Source organism: Phaethon aethereus (genome assembly GCF_964289735.1).
Source record: "Phaethon aethereus genome assembly, chromosome: 14".
NCBI classification, from domain to species: domain Eukaryota; kingdom Metazoa; phylum Chordata; class Aves; order Phaethontiformes; family Phaethontidae; genus Phaethon; species Phaethon aethereus.
The window spans coordinates 14,671,131-14,689,242 of record NC_138590.1 but is presented as its reverse complement, the minus strand read 5'-3'; the positions used below and the strand labels follow the sequence as shown (position 1 = coordinate 14,689,242).

The 18,112-nt window shown below is 61.9% G+C and overlaps 1 protein-coding gene across 2 annotated transcripts; it reads right to left on the bottom strand.

Annotated features, from left to right (window-relative positions):
* Window positions 1-527: 527 nt before the first annotated feature.
* On the bottom strand, window positions 528-13,872 carry ANXA6 (annexin A6; the record flags this gene model as incomplete). Of its 2 annotated transcripts, none has more annotated exons than XM_082006104.1 (24): window positions 528-587; window positions 796-918; window positions 1,212-1,270; window positions 1,565-1,660; window positions 1,928-2,024; window positions 4,139-4,210; window positions 4,414-4,493; window positions 5,214-5,304; window positions 5,885-5,998; window positions 6,437-6,531; window positions 6,786-6,867; window positions 7,723-7,801; window positions 8,281-8,339; window positions 8,561-8,683; window positions 8,948-9,006; window positions 9,245-9,340; window positions 9,424-9,517; window positions 9,681-9,737; window positions 9,814-9,893; window positions 10,004-10,094; window positions 10,180-10,293; window positions 10,400-10,494; window positions 10,798-10,882; window positions 13,855-13,872. In XM_082006104.1, 24 exons carry the CDS (start codon window positions 13,870-13,872, stop codon window positions 528-530), a joined length of 2,019 nt encoding a protein of 672 aa, XP_081862230.1. The 2 variants fall into 2 exon arrangements, with proteins under 2 accessions (XP_081862230.1, XP_081862231.1); XM_082006105.1 differs by having other exon boundaries at window positions 4,157-4,210.
* Between the last annotated feature and the right edge of the window lie 4,240 nt (window positions 13,873-18,112).

Genomic DNA, 18,112 nt, shown 5'->3' with positions numbered 1-18,112 from the left:
CCTGCTGGGGGGTTTCAGAGGCACGAAGCTCTCCTGTGCTGCTGCCAGCCCCCGGCACATTCCATCCCCGTTCTCAGCACTGGGGGACCCTGCAGTGTTGCTCAGAGGGTTTTGGGGACTCCAGGGCCCTCCCTGCCTGCATTTGTGTGCAGGAGCAAGGAGACACCACGACTCCTCAGCATGGGCTCAGTCCCACCCAAACCTGCCCCAGTAAATTGACTCTGTTGACCCCAGGGTCAGCAACAGTAAGGTTTTATTTATGAGATTTAAAATTGTCTTTTCCATCTGGGTAAATTCCTGGATTAGTGGCATGTTTGGGTATGAATTATTTTGCACGAACTCAGACAATAATCCCCCAACCCAGACCCCTCTGCTCCCCTCCCCGTGACTCCCCGGCTTGCAATGTGGTGCCGCTTCCCAGCGCAAAGTGAGTCGTCCTCGGCCGGGTCCCCCGAAGCTGCAGTGACATCAAGGCGGTGGGTGCACACGTGCTGGCTCAGACACCAAGAAGGGGCTCCCATGGCCGCCTAGTCCTCCCCCCCACACAGGGCCAGCAGAGCCTTGCGGTAGTCACCGGAGGTGTCCTTCTGCAAGAGGGAGACCCGTGTCAGAGAACCAGCCGCTGATGCCTGCCCTGGGGAAGCCCAGTTCACCGGGGCTGGCTGGGGCAGGTTCCCCCTCCCCGGGCGATGCTTGGTCCATCGTGGCACCGCTCATGGCTTGGGTCTCTGCGGGGCTCAGGGCTCAGCCAGACAAGGTGATGAGCCGGGGAGGGGTGCCCATGTCCCCCCTCACCTCGATCATGTGGTGCAGCGATTTGTCAAACAGGTCTATGAACTCGCCACGGATGTTGAACAGGTCAATCTCACTCCGGGAAATCATGATCCGGGTGAGGGTCCTCTCATCCGTGCCAGCACCCTACAAAGGGGAGCTTGAACAAATAACCCTGGAGGGACTGGTGCTCAGGGACCCTCCCAGCATCTCCAGCACAGTCCAAGCTGCAGGTCTCCCCTTGGAGATGTGCTGGGCTTGCTGCCAGCCATGTCCCCTGCTAACCCCAGAAACCTGAAGTCGTATTTGAGCTCAGTCCTGCCCTGTTGGGGACGGCCAGGGGCCAAACCCCATTGCTGCTGCGGGGTTAAATTGGAGAGTCCCAAAGGGTGTCTGCCCACCACAGCCCCCTCCCGCAGCCCAGAAGACCCCATCTGCACCTTCATGGACTTGTAGAGCTTGTCAGCAAAGAAGGCTGGCTTGTTCTTCACGCTCCGCACTGCAACAGAGAGACGGGAGAGAAAGTGGGCTCCTGGCTCACAGCACCCAGGGGACTTGTCGCAGCAAGGAGCTATGCCACTCCTTGGGGCAGCTGCAAACCCTCCTTGGTAAAAGGCTGCAGGCTTGGCCCCATAGGACACCCTATAAATGCCACAACCTCACGCCACACTGGGACTCTCCATGGCCCAAAGGCAGCAGGAAGCTCCCCTGACATTGCCTTGGCAGAGGCAGGCAAAGGGGCTGCCTGCCCTCTGGGGAGCCTGGCCCCGGGCAGCACCCACCAGGCACTCACCAATGGCCAAGAAGGCGTCCCTCACGTCCCCCGACATCCGCTTCCTGATGGCATGCTCCACGTCATGGTTGGTCATTTTGATGAACTCCTGAAACACTGGGGATGGGGGAGAGGAGAGGGTCACGGCTGAGCTGCTCCATCCTAGCCCTGGGCACCCAGGAGACTCGAGCCTCAACCATGGAGACTTCCAGACTAGAGCCAGCTTGGGTGACCTCAACCAGCAACCCCAAATGCCATCTCCTCCCACCACTGTGGAAACAGGGCCCCCTCAACCTCCTGCTGCCCAGGAGTGCCATCCAGCCCCAGTCAAAGCACTTGTGTTGCAGCTGAGGGTCCAGCAGCGACGGAGAAACGTGGTCCTACCTCTGCGGAGGTGGGGGTAGCTGCGGGTGCAGAGGATGCTGAGGAAGCGGGTCTCCAAGGAGTCACTGGAGTCATTGCTGGAGACGTCAGCAAGTTTCTGTGAGAGCAACCGAGAGTGAAGGAGGAGGCAGGGGAATGGGCATAGCAGACAGGGACAAAGGTGTCGCACAGCTTCTCCTGGGACAGCCAGTCCTGAACACCCTTGCACAGGGGGTGGCCTCTTATAAGCCAGAAAATAGTGCTTTTTTCCCCCCCCGCCCAAGAAAAGGCATTTTCTATGCACGGATGTGAAGGTACACAGCTGCACACTCACACATGACCTCTGAGAAAAAATGTTTTTTAGTTTTTATGAAAAAATCTTTGCAATGCTCATGGTTAAGACTATTTTTTGTCTTTTGGGCAGGATGTTTTGGGGGTGACCAATACTAAACAGGGAATTCAGAGCTGCCAGACACAGGAGCCACCCTCCACCCCAGGCCACAGCAGTGCTGCCCACAGGTGGAACGGCGGCCACCCCTGCTGCGGGGCTCAGCGGGGAGGCTCTGCTCATCGCACCCATGAGGCTGTTGCAGCAGAAAGTTGCTCCTTCCCCAGTTCTCACTTTTAGTGAGCCAGGGAAGCCTGCCCTGAGTCCCACGCTGCCAGGAACATGGGTCCCGCATGCTGGCAGTGGGCAGGATTGGTCCCCAGCCCTCCCAAGGGCAGGAAGGTGGCTTTCTCTCTCTCCTGCCCAGAGCTGCAGGGAAGTGCCCTCACACAGGTCCCAACTGTCCCCTTGCCACCCATCCTGATGCAAGGACCCTGCAGCCCGGAGCAAGCACGCACAGCCCATGTGGTCAGAGGAGCCCGGCATGTGGGGGTGCTATTCCCAGCCCTGCACCCGAGGACTGCAGCATCCCCTCAAACATGCAGAAGGCTGGGGAGCGAAAGGGCAGGCACTCACCAGGGTCTCAGCAACAACCTGGCAGAGAGAAAGAGAGAGACAGGAAGACAACAGGGTCAGAAGGTGCTGCTCAACTTCTATCCTTCCCTGACAAAGCGAGGGAAGTCTAGCAAAATCCCCTAAAATGACCTGTCTCCATCTTCCCTGCTTCCCCCAGGTGAGCCTGATCTTAGGACCTGCATCCTCCTCCAGTTTGTCCTCTACACCACTCTCTGGGGTGAGCGGGTGGTCTTTGGCCAAGCAAAGTGGGCCGCCCACCCCTGGGGCTTGGGGACCAGCCCGTTGCTCCTCGGGGAGCACCCTCGCCTGGCCCCAGGCTGGCTCACAGCAGCCTGCCCGGCGCGGCAGGAGGGGAAAGGCTTTGCTGACAAAGTGCAGCAGGGTGCCGGGCCAGCTGCTGCCCGGCCGGCTCGTCCCTGTGTTTGTCATTCCTGGCTCTCTCTTTCTCCGCGGCAGGGTGCAGGCAGCGCATGCGGCAGGGTGCAGGCAGCACAGCACCCGCTCCCTCTGCCGGCAGCGGCCCCGCTGGGAGAGCTGTGCATGCTGCCGGCATGCATCGGAGCAAGCGGTGCTGAGGCAGGATGGCCAAGCGAGAGCTTAGGTTTGGCCCGGCACCGAGCTTCCCAGCCCCTTTCAGACAAAACTTGGCCCAAAGGGGCAGGAGGCCAAGATGCACAGCCCGAGGGTCACAGGTCTCCTGGGACCGGGAGCTGAGCCAGGCGATGGGGCCCAGCACCCCCCCGCACGGCTTCTGGCCGCTCAGCCTTCCCCCTCCATTCCTGGCTCACCACAGCCCAGTAAAGATGAGGCAACGGTTTGAGGGCTGGGACTGGCATCCTGGCTGGGTAAAAAGCAGCTTAGGCTTTAGGGCTGCCCCACACCCAACACAAAGAGGTGGGTGGCTCCTGCAGACCAGCCCAAAGCTGCCTTTGAAGCTAAATGCCAAATTTCAGCATTGCTGTGTGTTGCCAGACCCCAAAGTGGCAGCTCTGCACAAGAAATGGTGTAGCCCATGGCTGGCAGCTCCCCGGGGCCGGGCCCCAGGGCTACTCTCGCGCTTTGCAGCCTCCCCGTGCACGGAGCAGCAGAGCCCAGGGCTGCGGAAATCATGGGCTTGGGACCTTTACCTCCAAGGGTGTCACTTCACCTGGCATCCCCCCCTGCAGTTTACAGAGACCCTGTCCCAGTGGCATTTGCTTTCCTGAGGCCATTTCCAGACCAGGGGATGAGATGTCCTCGTTTTTGTCACATGCAGCCTGTAATGGCACTGCCAGTGTGGTTCTTACCTTGGCATCTTCATGCGCCTGTGTGAGGTTCTCTGGTCCTTCGTCACGGTTGCCCTGGGGTTCAATACAAAAAATCATGGAGCTGTGGAGAGGACATCTCCCAGGAGAGCCCCAAGCAAGGGGATGGCAGACAGGGTCCCGCAGCGCTGCCCAGCCAGGTGGTGATGCTCTGTCTTCTCCATAGCACTGTCCTCGCAGACCCCCACTGCTGCCCATGGCAGGGAGGGGACAATCCCCAGCGAGAAAGCCTCCCTTACCAGAGCCAGAGAGATGAGAATCCTCTTGAAATGCCCCGATGTGTCAGAGCTCAGGTCATCTTCCAGGCGCTTGTGGTAGGCTGTGGAGAAGGAGGACAACTGAGCCCTGCACCCTGCCTGCAGCTCTGCTTCCCACCCACCAGTGCCTGTGGTCCCCATGGGGCCCGTGGATGGTGGTGGACATCCTCCACCCTTTGCATGGCTGAAGCAGATGCCTCCACCTGCTGTTTTCAGGCCTGGGGAACAGGGGATCAACCCAGCAGCTCTAATGCCCTGGGCACGAACGCAACCTCTTGCTCCAGGTGCCCCCAAGGGAAGGGGGTCCTTGTGAAAGAGCTGTCAGGGGAGAGGACTCTGATGGCAGAGCTAAGGCATGTCACCGTGACATGGAGGGACTCTGGGACCAGGATCCTGCTGGGGGTGACAGCCACGGAGCCATCTGTTTAAAACCCAGGTGTCTCTGGGAGAGAAGAGGCTGGGGGGTTAACCTGGAGCTTGCAGCTCTTGTTCCCTCGGGAGAAGGGGGCATGGATGGGAAAGAGAAGTGCAGGGTCTGGAGGTGTGAGGATTCGAGGAGTCCTGCCAGCCTCTTTCCAGGTTTCCGCTGCTCTTTAATAAGGTGTTGGACTTGGGGAAGAGCTGCTCTTTTCTGGAAGGACTGATGGACCTTCACAGTGCTGAGCCACCGACCCAACCCGGAGACAACAGTTGTACCCCGGGCTCTGAAAAGGGCCTTCTGCAGCAATAAACACTGTCCGTGCCCGGGACGCGGGTGCTCCCCGTGTCCTCCTGTGCCCTACCTTCCTGATACGCCTCGTTGATAGCTGCGATCTCCTGGTTGTTCCGCGTGGCCATGATTTCAATGAGGACGCTCTCGTCTGTGCCGGCCCCCTGGAAGAGAGCGGTGTGGTGGGGTGCTGTGGGTGCCAGCGCTGGACGGGGACACTGCGGCATCGTCCTGACAGTGCCAGGCAAGGAGAGGCTGCTCTAACCCCGGGGCTACCATGTGCCAGAAGTCCATATCCACCAAATAGCCCCAAGGAACCAGGACAAAAGCATCCAAGTGTGCTGCTAGTGGGGTCCCAACTGGTGTTACTGGTGGATAGTGCTGCATGCCACTGGTTTGCCCCTACCCTGGCTCTTCTGTGGCTGCCTGCGTCTGGCAGGGCACTACTCCCGCTGCAAGGTGGGGATGCTCTGTAAAGCCACAGGAGGCCTCCCTGAGAGGCTGGCTAAAGCATGCTGGGCTGCAAAGAGGCCAAACTGGGCTCCTAGCAGGTCTTGGGTGCAAACCAGGTCTTTGTCCTGGTGCTTTCTGCTCCGCTTTCCTTCCATATAGCGGACATGAGCCCGGGGCATGTGAAGCCAGGGTGCACTCACAGCCCCGGGACACTGGCAGTGTGGGTACAACCACAGCAACAACCACCTCATCCTCACGCGCTGAAGCCAATCCCACCAGCGTGGCAGTTACCTCCACAGCCTTCCTCAGCTGCTTGGCATCGTACTGCGCTGGTGTCAGCATGAGCCCGAGGATCAGCTTGGCCAAGCTGCCTGACAGCTCAGATTTCAGGTCTGCCATCAGGTCCTGCAAAAGCATTTGGGGCTTCAGTCCCCAGCTCCTTCCACAGGGATGGACTAGCCGAGGCAACACCAGGGAGAAGGCAGGGGAGGAGAACATGGAGGTGGGAGACATCTGGGAAGACCCTCAGGGCAGTCTAAGGTCACATTTTGGGGGGTGGCTCTGGGGAGATCCTGGCTCTGGAATCCTCTGTGTGGGACCGAGGACAGGGCAAGCGAAGGGGAAGGGACACCCTCCCCTGGGGCTGGTGGTACACCCAGAGTGGAAGGCTGCTTTGACGACTTGGTCCTCCTCAGGGGAGCCATGCCGGGGCAAATCGGGGTGTCCTGGCTGCCCACCGCTCCCTGGTCAGGATTTCTTTCAGCAAGGGGCAGATCTCCACGTGGGAGGGGGCAGGATGTGGGCAGAAGGAAGGAGCAGGGTGGGAAGGGGGGCTGGCAGTACCCTGCCGTAGTGAGCCTTGTAAGCCTTTAGGATCTGCTGCCTCTGGGCATTGCTCCTCTGCGTCACCACGTCGATGATGGCCCCTTCGTCCGTGCCTGCAACAACAGCAGCAATGCTGGGGAGAGCCAAGGGGGCCAGCAGAGCCACACTGTCACCCCTAACCACAGGCACATCACTGTCTCCTCCGTAACAGCAGATGGGGAAGAGGGGGCTCCCACAGCTCCAAAACCATCTCTTTTCCCCCCTCCCTGGGGCTTCCACGCAGCTCTGCAGGGGCCAGGGCGGGTTGTCTGCCCCAGGAGCTGTTGAGGAGCGGCAGGAAGGGGCTGGGTGCGTGGTCCCCGCTTACCCAGGCCCTTCATCGCCTTCCTCAGCACCTGCGCATCGCCGTCGTCATTGAAGCCTCCCGCGGGCTGCACGGTTCCTCGCAGCTGTGGATGCACAGAGGGGTTTGGGTTCACCCCCGAGCTGGGTGGGATGGAGGGAGGGAGAGAGGAAGGGAGGGAGCGAAGGTGCCACCCGACAAGCCGAGGCCAAAGCAGATTGTGTGTTAGTGCAAGGACCTGGGGCTCAGTGAGGATGTCCCCACCACTGTCACCCCTCCCATCAAGGGACAAACCATAGCCAGGCCAGCAGAGAGAGGGGAGAAGACAGCAACAGACAGCCCCTGGAGTCTCGGTGTCCTGCTCCGTGCTATACCTGCCTGCCCTAGCACTGGGACCCCTCGGCCGGGGCTGGCCACATCAGCCGAGAGCCAGAAGACGAGTTGCTGAAAGGGTGCCCGCTCCTGCTAATGCTACCCTCCTGCATCCTCATCCTCCTGGGCGCATAAGACTCGGGGCATCTTTTCTGCCCAATCCAAAGCACCCATTTGTGGGTGCCTCTGGCTGCATGCAGGGTGCTGGCTCCCCAAGGCGTGGCTGTGCCCCGGCCAGCCCTGGCATCGGGGTGGGCTGCCCCAGGGCGCAGGAGGTCTCTGGTGGGCACCGGAGCCAGGGCTGCGTGTGATGCATTGCACGGACATGCAGGGCCTGCTGCCCCGAGGGAGGGAGGCGTCAGAGAGAGAAGGGGGTTAGTGGAGCCCGTGGGGGGCGGCCAGCCTTGCCGGGGTTACATCCCACCAGCCTCGTGCCCCAAAACCAGAGAAAGGCGTTGAAAGAAGCCGTGGAGCGAGAGGCAGAGCAGAGGTGTGGGGCTGGCCGTGCCCCACAGCAAAGAGGAGCAGCGGGGGGTCCCAAGCTCGCAGGGAGCAGAAGTGGGGTACGGGGGGGCTGGGGGTTGCTGACCTCTACTTTGGCCACCGCGCTAAGCTCCCACATCCGATAGGCCACCTGCGCCGCCTCGGGGAAGAACTCACCTGCGGCACTGCAACGGGATGGCAAGGACAGGGGACAGTGAGGCACGGGGGCCCCGCACCCCGCCAGCAGCTGCCCCCCGCCCGGCCCTGCGCCCCGTCCTGCCCCTCCACGAGGGGCGTTTTGTACCCGCCGGGTGCCAGGCACGGGGCAGGCGGGCAGGAGCTGGGTGCTTGCTGTGGGGCTGGGTGGGAATGGGGGGGAAGCGGGTGGTAAATTGCAACCCCTCAACTGGATCATCCTCCCTCCAAGTGTTTGTCCTCAGACCTCTTGTCCGGGAGCCCCCCACAGCCTCTCTCCTCGGGGAACAGCGGAGCAGCAGCTCCCTGGCTCTCCCTGCCTGCAGGCACTGCGGGTACTGCCGCTCCCATCCGGCTGCCAGCCCGGAGCGAAGCCTCCCAGCGTCCGCTCCTCTGGGCTCCGACCCGGAGGTTTGTACCCAGCACCAAGGGGACGAAGAGGGACAGGTGGGGTGACAGGCAGTCTTACTCATCGTCCCCTCCACACAGCTTCAGCAGGGCCTTCTTGTACTCCCCAGAGGTGTCCTCCTGGAAAGACAGAGATGAAGAGCCATGTGGCACGCAGGGCCAAGATAGTGCGCCATGGGATGGGCATGTGGAGAGGGGTCTTCCCGAGCCTTGTCCTCAGAGGAGGACACTCAGCACAGGGTGGCTGGGGAGGGGGCTCAGCCCTCCCACGGATGCTGGCATCGCGAGGGAGGCAGCACTAGCAGCCACTCAGAGGGTCATCGGGGACTCCCGGCACTTACCTTTATCATATTGTAGAGAGATTTTTCGTACTTGGTCCTAAATACCTCCCGGATGTCCAGCATGTCAATCTCACTGCGGGACACCATGATGCGGATCAGCGTGTTGTCCCTCGTGCCCAGACCCTGCAACGGAGGAGCCCCCGCATCAAGCCTGGGGTGGCCAAGAAACCCCGCTCAGCCCATCACCTTTGGAATCTATCAGATTTCTACCCAGCCCTGGGTCTGAAGGGGGAGGGAAGAGCAGAGACCCCAGGTCACATAGGTCCTGTCTTTGTGGACCTGCGTCAGCCTGCCCTCCAGCAGCCCCCCACGGCAAAGGGACCCCTCCTCCGTCCGGCTCCTTGTGCTGCTGGGGGGGGACGCCCCAGAGAAGGGGGATCTACTCACCTTCATGGCCTTGTAGAGCCTTTCAGCAAAATACTCTGCAGTGCTTCTGACACACTTAACTGTGGGGAAATAGAGGCACGGTTAGGGATGCTGGCACCCAGCTTTGCTGGCACTCCAGTCTCTGAGCGCCCATGCCCCGGGGGCACCACAGTCAGCATCCCCACCCGCCCTGAAGGAGCCTCCCAAAAACCAGGCACAGCTGCAACCCCAATCCACTGGCTCTTGCACTGAGCCCTCCCACCCCAGCAAGGCCAGCGGCATGTTTTCGCAGCATCCCACACACAGGGGCTGACTTACCCACAGCCAGCATCAGTTTCTCAAAGTCACCGGAGAGCTCTCCCCGGATGCTCCTCTCAATGGGCTTCCCGGAAATCTTCAGGTACTCATCGAAGACTGTGGGATGAGAGCAAGATGATGCCTGGAGAAGCTGACAAGATACCTTCAAGCCCAATCCCAAGCTCACAGGAGATGCTCACCCAGGCGGAGGTGCTGCTTGCTTCGCCGGCCAAGGATGTAGATGAACTGGGCCTCGTCTGTGCCCCATTTCAGCTCGCCAGCTTCCAGCAGGTCCTTGTGGGGTGGGGAAGATGGTAGAGCCTGAGTCAGGGTCCTGCTCACATGGGGCTCTGCCCAAGCATGGGCACCCTCAGCACCCACCCACCCTTCACAGCCCTAGGTCTGCCTGGTCCCAGTGCCACCATCCCCAGCCCAGATGCCACCTGCCAAGCCTCACCTTGGCATCCTGCTCCACCAGGTCCTCGCTCACCACGTCGTCCTCCTCCCTGGTGCCCTGTGGGACAGAGACAGGCTCAGCCCTGCTGGGCTCAGGCGCTCACCACCTGTGGACACTGGACAGATGGACATACCTGAAGCAGAACGACGAGCATCTTCTTGAAGTGGCCAGATGTGTCTCCAACGATATCAGCCTCCAAGTCCCTCTCGTAGGCTGGTGGAAGAAGGAGAGGTCAGGGCCTGGAGACCTGGATCCCCTTAACTCTGCCCCTTGTCCTGGCCCGAGGGGTCACAGGGCAGCCCCTGCCCTTCCCCAGCCCTCACCGTCTTTGTAGGCAGCCACCAGGCTGTGGATCTCCTGGTTGGTGCGGGAGGCGAGGATCTCGATGAGGCACTTCTCATCCGTACCGATGCCCTGCGGGCAGAGATGCAGCCCTGTGAACAGCAGGGCTGGCCGGAACGCCCTCGGAGGGGCTCCAGGGATGCTGCCCATCCCTTACCGCGATGGCATCTTTGATCTCCTTGGCATCGCTATAAGCTGGGGGCCGCATCAGGCTCACGATCAGCCGCTCAAACTTCCCCGTCAGCTCGTACTTGAGGTCTGCAATGAGGTCCTGGTGGAGTGGGAGAAAGGGGCTGGGGGACCCTTTGCTCCACAGCACCTCTGAGCGAGGCCATGGCACGGTGGAGGCACGGGCTGGGCAGCGTTTCTGCTGTTACCTTCCCGTAGAGGGACTTGTAGGCTTGGCAGATCTCCACTCGCTGCTTGTTGCTTCTAGACGTGATGAGGTCGAGGATGGCCTCCTTGTCGCTGCCTGTGGGGAGAGCCACGCAGTGGTATTCAGCTACTGTGGCTGGGTCTCACCCCCCACGGTGGGGCTTGTCATAGCCATCCTGCCGTGCCCAAAGCTGCTTCTGACTCGGGGCCAGGAGGAGAAGCAGAGCAGAGCTGGCTCCGGGGAGGAAGGGGGAGCCAGGAGAGGTCCTGGCATGCTGCTAAAGCAGACAGGCAGCTGAAAGGGGAGGTGATGCAGGATGCCCAGCCATGCAAGGGTCAACTGAAGGAATAGGGGACATCAGGGTGGCCCCAAGGTGACAGTCTGGAGGAGCATCCGTACCAAATCCCTTCATGGCATTGTACAAGGCCTCCGCATCCTGGCTGGCGTCAAAGCCTGGGAAATCCTTCACCGACCCCCTGTAGACCTACGGGAAAGGAGGGAGAAGGTGAAAGGAAATGAGCAGCCCCCAGCTCCCGGCGGGACAGGGGCAAGGAAAAGTTGAAGCTGAGCAGGATTGGGGCAAGACCCACTCCTGCTGGGGGCTGCCCAAAGGCAAAGCTCAGCCTCAAACATAAGCGCTTGTTCTTCTCATTTTTTTCTGTTCCCGTTTGCTCTCCTCACTATGTAACTTGGTTGTGTGCCAGGTCACTGGAGTACACGGCCTTCCCTCTCCTATCTCACTGGCATTGCTGTTTGCTGCTTGTGCCCTGCTTTTAAGCTGGATACAATCCTCCCCACCACGGCAGCAACAGCTGAGGGTTTGAAGGCAGGTTCCTCCAGCTTTTTTGGTTCCCAGCACTGTCTTGGGGGGGAGTGGTGGGAAAAGGGAAGAACCTGTGGGAGGGTTGGACACCCTGAATGCAGGAGAAGGCACCCAAGGACCAGGGCAATCCCCCTGCAACACAGCTGGGCCAAAGGGAGCTATGGAGCATGGATTGGGAACGATGAAGTCATTTTCCACCGCCTGTTGCAAGCAGGACCTTGCTTCTGGATGCTGAGAATGCCCAAGCTCTGCGTGGCCTCCAAGCAAGGAGACAAATTTACAGGCACAAAATCATCGTGGGCTCCTAAGTGGAAAGCACTGAGAAGCACCAGAGCTGCCAACAGCTTGTCCTGCCCCAGCATGCGCTTGGGCAGGGCCCAGGCTGGTCTGAGGGGTCAGAGCAGAGACCCCAGACACAGCGAGAGACTTTCTTGGGAGCCTGAGACACCCTGAGGGTTGGCACGACCCACTTCTGTCTGCACCTCTGGGCTGCACGGTGGAGAGCCCAGGAGTGACACCCCCAAACAGAGACCTCAGGAGCAGGGACCAGGCTTCCCCTCCCTGGGTCAGCCTTGCCCAGGGGAGTTTACCCCGGGGCAGTCCAGGGTTGGACTCTGAACAAGATCAGCACAAATCCTGGCTGGAAGCAGATGTGACACCAGCCCAGCCCCACGTAAGGAACTGGGACACATCCCCACCAGAGGCAGAGAGTGGGAAGAACTGGACAGCAGCGTTTCCTTAGCGGTCTCGCTGGGGAGCAGGAGGGCTGGGGTCAGGCTGAGCTGGGGCTCCCAGCTGTGTCAGCACCCTGGGAAACCCAGCGTCCATCCTCAAATCCGCTCGTACCACATGTCGACCGGGTATATACCCCCCCCCCCCCCGGCATCGCTCATGCAGGAACTGCTGCAGGGCTTAAGATCCCCGGGAGCCGTACAAAGGCCCAGAGCTGTTGCCACCGTGGGCATCTAAAGCCAACGTGTCCCCAGCGATGGGCACCATGCAGGCAGCACCAGTGTCCCTGGCCAGCAAATGCCTCCAGGAATGAACCTAAGGGGATGGACACAGAGCAGCCCCATGCCCACCGCTCCCCTGGGTTCCGTCCCAACAGCTCTGCTGCACATCTCGCCCAGCACCTTTAGAAAGAAACTGTCCCCCCTTTTTCCAGAGAGAAACCAGTCTAGGCTGGGCACACCCCACAGGCCCTCTCTGGAGGAGCTGCTGGCACTAGTGTCCCACGGGGTGGGGACCAGGTTGGGCGAGAGGCGACGCTGCCCTTCCAGGGCACAGGGACAGATCGTATTGCAGGTGATTCAGCGGGAGAGCTGGATTTAGCCCTGCTTCCCGGCAGCTCCCGGACCCTCCTGGCTTGGTGCAAGCTGCTGCCCACGCACATGCCTTGCGAAGACATAAATAAGGAGTTGCAGGGCAAGGGATGTGCCCAGAGGCAGCAGGAGGGGATGAAGGTGGCTGGAAGGTGCTGGGGTCGTGTGGGTGGTGATGGGCAGACAAGACATTGGTCCTGCTTAAATGGAGAGGAGGAGCAGGACTCTGTTCACGCCTGCTGAGCCATCGAAGCACGAGCTGCCTGCCCTGCTGCAGTGCTGCCATGGTGGAGGCAAGGGAAACTGAGGCAGAAGCTCAGCACTGTGCATGGCCCCATGCTCCTTGCACTCTTGTGGGAACGAGCCCCGGGGAGGCAGAGAAACCTGCGGGAGGGAAACAGCATCCTGCCCGCTACACCCTCCTCACCCCCATCCCCTTTCCATCCCCGCTTCAGCTGCCGGGGCCCCCCGCCTCTGAGTCATCCCGGCCTGCCCGGGACCTCCCGGCAAAAAATAAGCCAGGCTGGGGCCAGGAGGGTGGAAACAAAATTCCCAGCGTAGCTTCGTTCTCTCCCACCACATGGCTGCTCAGGGTCCTGGACCACTGCGGAGGTGATGCTCACCCACGCCGTGCCTCAGTTTACCCATCCAGAGGCAACCACCCTCTCGTCTGGGCAGGAAGCAGTGGGTAATTGTGTTGAGGCGATGACTACTCGATTTCCCGAGGGAATGGAAAGCAGAGCCTGGCCCCAAGCAGGGAAGGGAGGGTCTGGGCTCGGGCTCCTCCCCTGCCCAGCACACGGCAGGCAGGCTGTGCCCCACCAGCCACAGCTGCCCACGGAGCCAGGGTTTTCCACCCACGCAGGGATGTTTTCCTGCCTGCGGGGAAGCACCTGCTTACCCAGCTGCCACACTGCACCAGCCTCAGCTCGGAGGGGGAAAAATCCAGGCTGGGGGGAAGAGGCCAAAGGGGGCTCAGGCACAGGCGTGATTTCTCTCCGGCGAAAGCCCAAATCCCCAGTGCAACATCTCTTCTCCCCTTCCCACAGCCCCGCTTCTTTCCCCATCCCTCTGTGGTCCCAAAAGCATTTTTGCTCCTTGCTGTCCCCGCTCCCCCAGCTGCCCGCCCCAGCGCTTCCCCCATCCGCATCCCATCCAGACAGCGCTGGCTGCAGGGCAGGAATGTAAACAGGCTCCGGGCAGCATCGCACCCCGTGCACGTCACCACCAGCCTTGCTGCACCGTGGGGATGCTGCCCCGGCTCTGGGGCACCCCCAGTAGCCGTTCTCGCCGTGCGTGGGTCGCCCTTACCTTTCCTTTGGGTGCCATGGCTTCCCAAGCTGGAAATCACTGCAGCGAGGGCAAGGAGGAGCTGGGGGGGAACAGAAAAGCCGACATAAGGCAAAGCCCCCTCTCTTGGGCTGTGCTAGTTAAGGGGGGCTTCGCTCCCTCCCTCGGGTGCCGCCCTCAGCCATCGCTGTGGGCGTGGTACCTGCGGGAGGGCGATGGCCGGGTGCTGCTGGGGAGGCTCAGGGTGAGGGTCTTCACCAGCCGCCCCGTGGTCACCCAAGACAAGGTCCTTTGGTATCTGGCACTGAGTTGGGGACCCCGTGGGCCAGGAGCTGTGGAGATGGGCCCCCACGCAGCTTCCTGCCAGCGCCGACAGAAATCGGGAGGGGAAGAAAGTGCTGAATACATGGAAATGGGCCGAGCATCCTCCATGCGGCTGACCCTCCTCGCTGCACCCCGCAACGCTCCTTCTGCTCCCCCTGCAGCCCCCCAAGGCCTGGGGCCATCCCAGCTTCAGCAGCTGCTGGGGATGCCCCGTTGCCGCATGGTGCTGGGCAGCCCCCGCGAGATCCCACCAGCCTTTATCTGAGTTCCCGTGCACCGAATCAAGGCCGCCATCAGTCCCACGCACCCGGCGGAGCCCAGGAAACGCAGCCGGGTTTCCAGGGTAACTCGCAGGTTGTTTTCTAACACCAGCACCATTTATAGCTGCAACCCGCTGCAGCGTGGGCTCTCCCCACCCCCAGAGAAAGTCCGCAGACAGTGCCGTTTGCTCCAAGAAAGCTGACGGAGGGAGAGAAACAGCTGGAAAATGGAGTCCGGCCATGAATGAACCGCTGAGCGTCATCTGAGCTCCAGCCATGAGGCACGGCCCTCTCCTCGCCGCCGCCAGCACTCTCCCTCCCTCCGCGACACGTTGCAGGAAAGCTGACGGCGCAGCAGGGCCGCCCTGGGGGGTTTCTGCCCCCGCCGAGCTCGGTTTCACACCATGGAGCGAGGAGGAGAAATCACACTAACTCCCCCGGCTTGGCCCTGCATCCCCGCGAGAGCCCCCATGGAGGGGGCAAGCGAGACCCACAGCCATCGGTGTGGGGTGCAGGAAACCTTCTGGCACCCACAGGCATCCTCGCCGAGGGGAGGAAGTTTTGCAGAGAACCAGAGCTGCTTTCACCTCTCCTTCCCTTTTCAGCTGGGGAGGCTGCAAGCCTCAGCCACCCTTCCCCATGGCTCCTGGCTGGGGAGACCCGCTGCATGCCCTGCGCACAGTGGGGCTGTGCTGCGGCTGGGTGCAGGCAGGGCACCAGGGAATCCCAGCACCCAACCCACGCAGCCTTTTAATGCCACTCAGTGACCCCTACACGAAGCTGCGTACCCCCGGAGAACAGAGAAAGCCCTGCACAGCAGAGCCCTCCTGCCTCGCTCCATGCATGCGGCAACTGGGCTGAGACCGCACAATTCATCTCAGCAGTGGCTGAGAATCACCAGCCACACCCAGTCCCCAGCCTGCCCCTGCAGCGCCCCGTCCCTGTCCGTCCGTCCCCCCCCCACACCTCCGCAGGGGCTGGGGGAGCAGCCCTGGCTCTTGCCCTGCCAGCAGGCGATCCAGGGAGGACCCCCAGACACACACACTGCATCCATGGGGGAGGTGGCAAAACCTGGGGGCTGCAGAGCCTGGGCACGGGGTGTACCTGCCCCCCGAAACGATGGAGACATTTAGATGGTCATGGGGGTCCCCGGACAGAAAGTGCCATGAGAAACCCTAAATGATGTGCACAGCCTGGCCCCTTTGCAGAGCAACCCGCCCTCGCCAAAAAGCCTGTTCTCTGGCAGCGTGCACCCTGCCAGCCTCTCCACGGCCCCACCACGGCTTTGGACTCGGGAGTTCCGCCCTGGGAGCCCGGCAGCTACTTTTGCAGCCCGCTGCCTGGCGGGGCTCTGCCGGCACGGCCGCACGCAGCGGCGGCCACGACACACCCAGCGCCCCGTCATCCTGCCCGCGCGGCGGAAAGGGAGCTTCGCTGGGTTAAAAAAAGCAGCATCCGTCCTCCCTGCGAGGCAAGGGATGTCCCCAAGGTCCCCTGCCCCACCCCGGTGCCAGAAAGTCCCCCAGCCCTTCTAGAGCTCCGTGCCTCCGGGGTGTCGTACGGCGCGTTTGCCGGGGCAAAACTTGGTGGGTACCGAACCAGGGGATCGTCCCCGCCGAGCCCTGCTCAGACCCCTGCATGGAGGGGTGGGCGTTTCCGCAGCCACCGCAGCGCCGGGGCTCGGACAAAGGCGTATCCCGGTCGGGACACACCCGTGGGCCCCAAAAAGCACCCGCCAGCTCTTCCCGCAGTACAGCTCCCAGGCTTTTGTTAAAAAGGAAGGATTTTTCATAAAAAGAAAAAGAAAACAAGGATCCCCCCTGCAGCCACCCCTCGGGGGGAGCCTCCGCTGGCACGGCTCACCGCCCGGCCAGGGCTTTCCTCCCCTCTCCCCTCGCCACCGCGGTGGCTTTGCACACCAGCACGGTCCCCCGCACGCCAGCGCACACTTACGAGCGGCACCGAGGCCTGTCTGGGTGCGCCCACGGGAGCAGCCGGCCGCCGGCGCGCTCGGTGCGTACTTGTGGCCGTGCGCTCGTCCTTGGCGTGCAGCTGTTTCCTCCCGGCGAGACGTCACCGCTCATGAGCCCTCCAGTCCCCGCCTGCCGTGGCACCGGGGTCAGGGCCCCGCTCCCACCCTCGCCACCGTGCCAGACCTCAACCCCTCGGTTTTGGGTGCCCACGGCGCAGGGGGAGACGATGCCACCCACCGAAGCCCGCTGCCCCTGCCAGGGTGCGGGGAAGGGGGTCACTCGGCAGAAAAGCCCCACCGGCGCGTGCAGGGGCTGCGCGCCAGCAGCGGTGACGTGCACAGTGCAAGGCGACGACGGTGATTGCACTTCGACTGCGGAAATTTCACCCTTTCCGTGCCCCCCCGCCCCGGTTTCCTGGTGCATGGTGGGGTGTGGGGTACCCTGCTGCCTCCCGGGCTGCTCACGCCGCTGGCCGCCTCTGCTCACACCGAATCACCCCTTTCCCCAGACATGGCAGGGAACATGCATCCCTGACTCTCTGCAAAAGCCAAGGAGGGGGTTGGTCCCCCAGGACCCGCACAAGGGGCAAGGTGCTGATCGAGGGCTTTGCAAGGAGCGTCTGTGGGGCAGGAGCCAAGCTGGCACCGGGAGCTGGGGGGAGGCAGCTCGGTGCCCCCCCAACCTTTCCCCCCGTGCTGCAGACGCAGGGGCGAGAAGACCTTGCGGCACAGCCGGGGGTGGAGATGCAGGCTGAGAGATGCTCCTGGCAGGCTGTACCGCTGCCTGCAGCGCCCTGGGGCCGTCGCCTTCCCTGCCTCACCCAGGTCAGCCCCGCTCCCCCTCCACCACCACCCTTCGCCCCAGGCAGCACAGAAGCAGCAGCAGGGCTGGAGGGGCTGGCAGGGCTCCCCAGGAGGCATGGGCACTGGCGTCTCTGGTCTGGCTGACACCAGCAGGAGCAGATAAAACCAAGGGCCTCCTTGAGATGTCAAAGGCTGCTGGCATGTAACCTTTCAAGCATCCAAGCCTTCTCTCCAGGGCTACAAGGCAGCTGAGATGCTCAGCCCTGCCTGTGCTGGGACACGGTGGTCCTGGGCAGCTGGGACCCCAGGCTGGGTGTGACATGCCCGATGGCTGGCATGCAGCCACAGGGCTGTGCCCCCCCAGGGGACTGGAGGCACCCTGGGAGGGTGAGACCCTCATGGCCAGCTAGCACCCATTGCTCCTTCATGCCCCGCTGTTCCCTCAGGAAAATGTTCCCTTGGGCTGGCGTTGGTGTCTGGAGACCTCGCTCATGTGAGACAGCGTGGGTGACAAGCACAGCTTTGTTCACCCTGCACTGCAATGCAGGGCAACAGCCTTGCTCTCCTCCTGGTGCCTCTGGCTGTGTCATGGAGTGCCGAGCCTGCTAGCCCCAGCGGTGCTAGCCCAGCAGCTCACAGGGTGCACTGGGGACATGGGGCTACCCCACACACCCAGGACAGGGCAGCCTTGCAGTTAGAGCATATACCTGTGCTTTAGGTGCTCTAGATCCTTCCTTGCTTTGCTCCTGCACAGCCAAGGTCCCCGTCCCCTGCTCCTTGCAAGCTGAAGGCTAGAGGATGCGCTGAACTACAGCACAGCCTAGGAAGTTTTTGTCCCCAGATATTGTAAGCAAACTTAGCCTGAGGACTATCAACAGTAAAATCAAAGTTAGCTTCTCACCTCAGAATATCAGCTCCC